Source organism: Scomber japonicus, chromosome 11 (genome assembly GCF_027409825.1).
Source record: "Scomber japonicus isolate fScoJap1 chromosome 11, fScoJap1.pri, whole genome shotgun sequence".
In the NCBI taxonomy this organism is placed as follows: Eukaryota; Metazoa; Chordata; class Actinopteri; order Scombriformes; family Scombridae; genus Scomber; species Scomber japonicus.
The window spans coordinates 29013635-29019987 of NC_070588.1; the positions used below are offsets into that span (position 1 = coordinate 29013635).

The window sequence follows — 6353 nt, forward strand, 5'->3', positions numbered from 1 at the left end:
TATTTTAAGGGAACTCCTCTGTTAATCAAGAACACTTTAAAAACACAACTAACAAACATAAATGTATATGATATATATGATGCATACATACTGTACATGTATGTATAAATATCTGCTATTAATCGGTGTACCACGCTTTGACTAGAGCTACATTATCTTCTTGCAATATGTATTACTTTGTGTCTTTTTTAAATTTGTGCACATAGGTGACAAAATCTAGGTAACTAACTCTGTTAACTACCAAAACCTAAACTAATATAACTCAAATAACTGTCACAGAAATTTGACTCTATCTACCCGATACATACTACCAAATTGTGTTCTAGCAAACTTCCAAGAATATTATTAAGAAATTTCAGACCTTTAAAATAAAGCTTTACTAAATACCTCTATGAGTGTCCCTCAATACAAGACAAAGTAGACAGTGTGTTGTTTGTCGCCACTCATCTTTATTCACATCAACACTGTACAAATTGAATCACAGTGCACCACAGAGCTTCATTATGGAATGTAAAAATCCTTCAAAAAAGAAATGAAACTGAGAAAAGGTTATTTAGAGGTAAGAGGGGAACAGCTAGTGTCCCCATCCTCTGTAAGCACTCGTACTCAAAAAGCTTGGCGACTTGTCGTTAGGGTCCTCCTGCATGATGTTGTTGGTGCTGTTGTTTTTCACTGTGTTGTATGTGATTCAGTCCTTTCAAATGTGCCTCTTAGTGGTCACAGCCGAACAGCTCCAGGGATACTTTGTGCTGCTCAGGCAGGGCCCTGGCAGCAACCATCACAAGGGGGCTCTCAAAATGATAGAAGTGGTTGCCTTTGATCACCTTAACTCCAGCAGGACCACACATGGCAGCATCGATCTTATCGAAGACGGCAATTTCACGTTCATTGCTTGCAGTGTGGGGGGTGGCCTTCATATCCACATCAAAGACATGGTTGCCTAGAGGACAACGAGCAGAAAGAGATGTGAGTGGGTGTTTCTATTTATATATCTATTTATCAGATTACCAGGAGGCTCCAGAAATATATAAGTGATCGTTTGACCTGGTTTTTGTAATAGTGTAAAAGTGAAGTATAACCATAACCAGTGTTTCAAAGGCTGTTAAGGGACAAATGGTTCTTTTTTTTAGGTTCTTACTGTGTCTTTACCTTTGATGATGTGTGCAATGTGATGATCTCCACAGATAAATGCGGCGTCAATTGGACCTTCAACGCCCAGCTCCTCCTTCACAGGCTTGGGGAATCCCTCCAGATGAGTGTGGGGCTCGCCAACTTTGTAAACGAAGATCTCATCATCCTGAACAGAAAAAAAAAGTTGTTTTAGCTTTGAGGAAAAAGGTCATAACACGATTAAAGATATATGTTTGTGTGTGTGTGTATGTGTGTGTAGTTGCATCTGTGGTTTACCTTAATCATGTAAAGGTGATCCTGATAGGAGAAAACAGCATCCACCTCACTGTGCAGCTCCTTGAAGGCGCTCTCGATGGTGTCACCCTTCACGACGTCACTGCCCTCATCTTTACGGATGAAATGATGGCCTGCAAGATAAACCAAAGATTTATATTCTTAGGTCTTCACAATCTAAAACTGATCCTTATAATACCTACCTAAAATATACTTGGGTAGGTATTGTAGACCCAAGTATACTTAGAAGACCCAAGTATACATAGAATTTGTTTACATTTGACCTAAACAGAGCTGCTCGGAGGGGTCATACTGCAGTATTAAACATATTAAGACAACACCAATTTAGGATTGCATCCTATCGCTCTGTCAATGGAACGGTTAAAATGTATGGAACGGTTGAAAGGTATCAAAAAGGTAAAGTATCAAAATAGTTGCAACAGAGCTAGAGAGAGAGAGAGATTGCCGACTTTATTCCATGCACTTCATCTGTACGTTATGAAACATACAGATGAACAGTGTCCAGGTGCAGTGACTTGGGCTGCTGTTCATAAAGAGAGTTTCAGCACATACCTCTCCATTAAACTATTATCTCAAAGTAAAGGAGAGTCATTTCTACTCAAAAGTAGTCAGATGTCAGCAGATCTCACCTCTGAAGGCATACATGTTTCCAGCGTCATCAGATGTGACGGCATCCAGGTGAACACGGCTACAGCGCTCCCTCTCCCCGTGGTCAGCTCCTTCACCTGATCAGCAAACAGAAAATGCGTTAGTTTGTTCATTTATATTCTTCATTCTTTTGGTGGGAGCTGCTAACATTTTTCTTTTTTGCTTTAGCCAAAAACAGATGGTGATCAGAGATAAACACATATACTGCAACATTCCAGAGCTTCTGGCAATGGAAGAGAGTGGAGCGAATGATATTTATCTTGTTCAATGTCACCACCATGGTCTCACAACTGTCTACTTAATTAATCAATGGCATTGATGTTTTACTTACCGAACTTGGAGCATCTCATGAAGTAGTCACGTGCTTCCTTGGGGTATCTGCCGTGCACCTCACCAGTCTTTGGGTCAAACTTGGAGAAATGGTGTCCATGGAAGCAGTAATAGTGTTCAGTGAAGCGGAAAGCAGATGTGCAGTTTGGCATGGACTCGAACTCCTTCTCATCTACAGCCTTGGTTCTGACATTGTAGTGGTAGATGTCGTCCCCTAGAACAGAAATGACACACATTGTTGAGGTATGTATTGAAGATATTCTACAGATGGCATTAATACCGAAAACTGGCCTTGGCATGTTGATGTATGAAGCTTTCAGGGTGTCTGAGGTGTTCAGCATTCATATTAGGTGAACAGCACCCATAACTGTAATTATTGATACATGATACAAGATATTTTTCAAGGTTTTTTTGCAGTGAGGTAGATGAGAATGTGCACTAACCCTTGAAGAAGATGACAGAGTCTTCATCACACTCTGGTTTGGGACACTCCACAGCAGCATCGAGGTGGTCTGGGATTCCAGGGAAGACTTCAGAGATGTCCTTGGGGTAGCCATCCTCCAGCTTGTGTTTGTAATAGCTGAACACCTTGGTGTCCTGTATCAAAGAATGACCATAGATTAAACTGACTGGTGAGTGTTTGTGCAGCTTGAATCATACAGTTTGTACACTGGGAATCTTAAGAGGAGGTAAAAGGAGGTAATGCAGAGATATTTTGTTCTTATATAGGTTTATGCCATGATGCAATTCCCTTCTTGTCCAACAGTAGCCCCCAGTGTGTTCCTACTTTTTCTCATCACCTGACCTTCACACCCACTCTGCGTGTCCCCCTTATGTGGAAATCAAATACTTAATCAAATCAGATCTTAAAATTGAAAGTCAAATCAAATTGTGGATTTGGAGAATCGTGACACCCTGTCCTTTAGCCACACTACTCTACCCGATCATCCATTGTGCCATCTTAGATGTAGTGTTCCAACCTGGTTGGTCTTGTTATTCTTTATTTTATTACTTTTATTGTACTTGTAATCTTTGCAAGTTGTGTGCTTGTATCTCTTCGCTTTCCCTGACAGATTGTATAAAGGCTTAGTCATTCATAAAAAAGCCTATTCTTACATCTGCAAACCTAATGTACGTACTAAGTAGAACTGCTTTCTAGCAAGATGGTGAAATCTAGGACATTTACTGCAGTGAATAGTAAGTAGGCAGTAATGAGATTAGAAAATATCATCCATAGCAACTTCATTAAGAATGCAAAAACAGCTGTAGCCAATATCTGTAATCCCTAACATGTTCTGGAACTCTTGTTGAACAAGTCCTTAGCCTAAAGGGTGCATATTTATGAAAGGGCAATGATTGAGATAGATCAGAGTCAAAGACTGAACCATACCAAGAAGAAGAACATGTGATCATGGTCAGCCTGGCTGTCCTCATAGTGCATGCGGAAAGCAGCGTCCACGTGCCCCAGATGGTGATGATCATCCAACTCAGCAAAGGACCCATTGGACAGCTCTGCCAAGCCATGGAAGCCCTTGAACAGATGGTCACCTGATAGGAAATATAAGTTTTGACCTTTAGATAGAGCAATATAATGTCACATACCTCTTGCGAGTTGAAACAATTGACATGTTTAATGTATTTTGAAGATGTAAGAGATGTATATAAATCATGTGATTTACTGCTAACCATGATTCTTAAACATGTAGACTTACCCTTGAAGAAGTATGGGTTTCCCTCCTCGTTCACAGCGACAGCATCCATCTCGAGGCCTTCACAGCGGTCGAGCACAGCTGCAGAGGAACATGGAAAGTTTTTAATAAAATTATCATATTTATTATGTCGCAATATTGCATAGGGAAATATCGGCTCTGATTTCAAACCAATGATGTTAAAATGAGCGTGAATGTTCTACATCAACTCACCTGATGCATGTTCCTCCTGCCTGGTGGAACAGAACAGAAAAAGATAATGATTCGCATTTCATTTTGTAGGGAGTGAAAGCTACTTCACATTAGGATTTTAGACATGCTGCAAAAAGTAGTTACATAACTAATGGCAAAAAGTGGAGAAAAGTGACTGAAGACTGAAAATAAATCTGCTGTAGCTGAACAGTTCCTTGCCTGTCACCTTGTGTAGCTGTAAAGTTACATTAAAAAAATCAATTAATCATTCATCATAATTAATCATGTAAATTTTTTGTTTGTCCCACCACAGATGCTATGATAGTACATCCAATGCAAGTCATTGATAGTGTATTTAAAGTGTCCAAAGTGTGTAGTAGTTGCTTTTTATTACCAATGTGTGTTTCCTTCCTTCTAGGCAACCACTGTCTTAAATGCATTTAATGATACATGACAATGCAGTACAGATTGTCCACATTAGACTGTATTAGAGTGACATAATATGATGTTCACTGTGATGGATTGCATACGAGATGCAAAGTTTTAAGTCTCTGCACTGAAATAAAGTGAAACCAGCAGCTGCCTGGTTGGAGATAAAGTCTACATCATGTACAACCAGTGGTGCAGTCCCTTCAGGTAAAGTGCAAGGCTACTTACGAGTAAGCCAATGCCAGAGCCAGGCAGAGGCACAGGATGTGTGCGAGCAGCTTCATGATGAGCAGTCCTCTGGTCCAGTGGAGTCTGGAGAAGCCTGGAGAGAGCTGAGCAACAGGTACCTGGCTGCTGCTGCAGCAAGGCTTTATATTCCAGTCCAGTGTACTTGGGCCACATGTGGGGTAGGCTACCAAAGGAGGAGGAGCTGACAATGTGCTGATGCACTGTGTTCAAAGACGCCCACAATGTTTGACGTGCTGCATCCCACAGACTTCCCCCGCCAGTCATCCCACTGCTCAGACCAGCTATCAGGAAAATGTATCCTTGGGCAGCAGGGATTCATGGAATTCAAGGCTCCCTTTTCACCATGAAAATCTAATCAATACATGTGTATCTGATGTCCCTCAAATCAATCTCCTCTAACTCTGCTGATGTCACCTTTAAACATTTGACACAACAACCTGAAAGCTGCTCTATTTTAGTCTAGCTTTTATTATCTTTCTCTCTTTCTAATTTGTTTACATTTTAAAATGTATTATTATAATTGGGTTCTTTTTTTAATTGCATGTTTTAATGTTTCCAATTTTACTATAATTGGGTTTCATTATTTTATTTAATTGTATGTTTTTATGCTTCCAATTATTACTGCCAAATGATTGTTTTTATGCAAAGCGGTTGCCCCTGAGTATGAAATGCACTATATAAATAAAGCTGCCTTTTGCCTTTTCAACATCATAACATCAATATTTTCATAGACATCTGTAACAGAACATTCCAGAAGCCTTCCAAGTGTGAGCAAAGCCAGATTTGCACCCCGGACGTCCCTGAGAGGTGACTAACCCAACAAAAATAAATAAAAACTGCTGACCACTGCACTTCACAAACCTCCAAATTGAAGTTGTATAACATTTGTATGGTGAACATTAACAGAACATAGTGGGTGGGCCTCACTGCTTGTGATACTTATCAGTGAAATTAAAATCATTCTACTTTGGGTAGCATGCATGTGCTGTACAAAAGACAAAGTAGATCTTGTTTATATGCAGCCTTGCAGAACTTTTTAGTACCTTTTAGTTCCTAGCTGTAATTTAATACCACATGATCAACACAAATACAACTCCCATTGATTACCATCTGAAAGAAATATAATAATAATTTCTTGAAATATCTAAAACATGATGTAAATTCAGCAAAATTAAACTGCCAGAATTTCTAAGGGGGTCTTGTGACTGATCCGGCCATGCAAAAACTTCTTTATGGGATTTGTTGCTACCATTATTTAATACAATAGAGGTGAAAGATTTTTAATTGATGGTGCTGAAGCATTGAAAAGTTCAACAGTTTTTTTATTGGAACTTCCACCAAAGAAATAGTCCCTGGGTATTTGGGAGTCAC

The 6353-nt window shown here is 39.7% G+C and overlaps 1 protein-coding gene across 1 annotated transcript; it reads right to left on the bottom strand.

Annotated features, from left to right (window-relative positions):
- Positions 1-429: 429 nt before the first annotated feature.
- On the bottom strand, positions 430-5098 carry hpxa (hemopexin a). The gene is made up of 10 exons (XM_053329004.1): positions 4962-5098; positions 4326-4345; positions 4116-4193; positions 3794-3951; positions 2847-3000; positions 2405-2617; positions 2055-2150; positions 1408-1538; positions 1150-1297; positions 430-940 (listed from the first exon to the last, which is right to left on the bottom strand). The coding sequence occupies exons 1-10, from the start codon at positions 5015-5017 to the stop codon at positions 711-713; spliced, it is 1284 nt and encodes a 427-aa protein (XP_053184979.1). The 5' UTR covers positions 5018-5098; the 3' UTR covers positions 430-710.
- Between the last annotated feature and the right edge of the window lie 1255 nt (positions 5099-6353).

Excerpts from the sequence above, each read along its gene's own strand:
- hpxa (XM_053329004.1), bottom strand. The coding sequence starts at position 5,017 with ATGAAGCTGCTCGCACACATCCTGTGCCTCTGCCTGGCTCTGGCATTG. Across the intron at positions 3,001-3,793 it reads ATCACATGTTCTTCTTCTTG|GACACCAAGGTGTTCAGCTA; the intron begins GTATGGTTCAGT and ends TCTTTGATACAG. Across the intron at positions 941-1,149 it reads CATTGCACACATCATCAAAG|GCAACCATGTCTTTGATGTG; the intron begins GTAAAGACACAG and ends GTTGTCCTCTAG.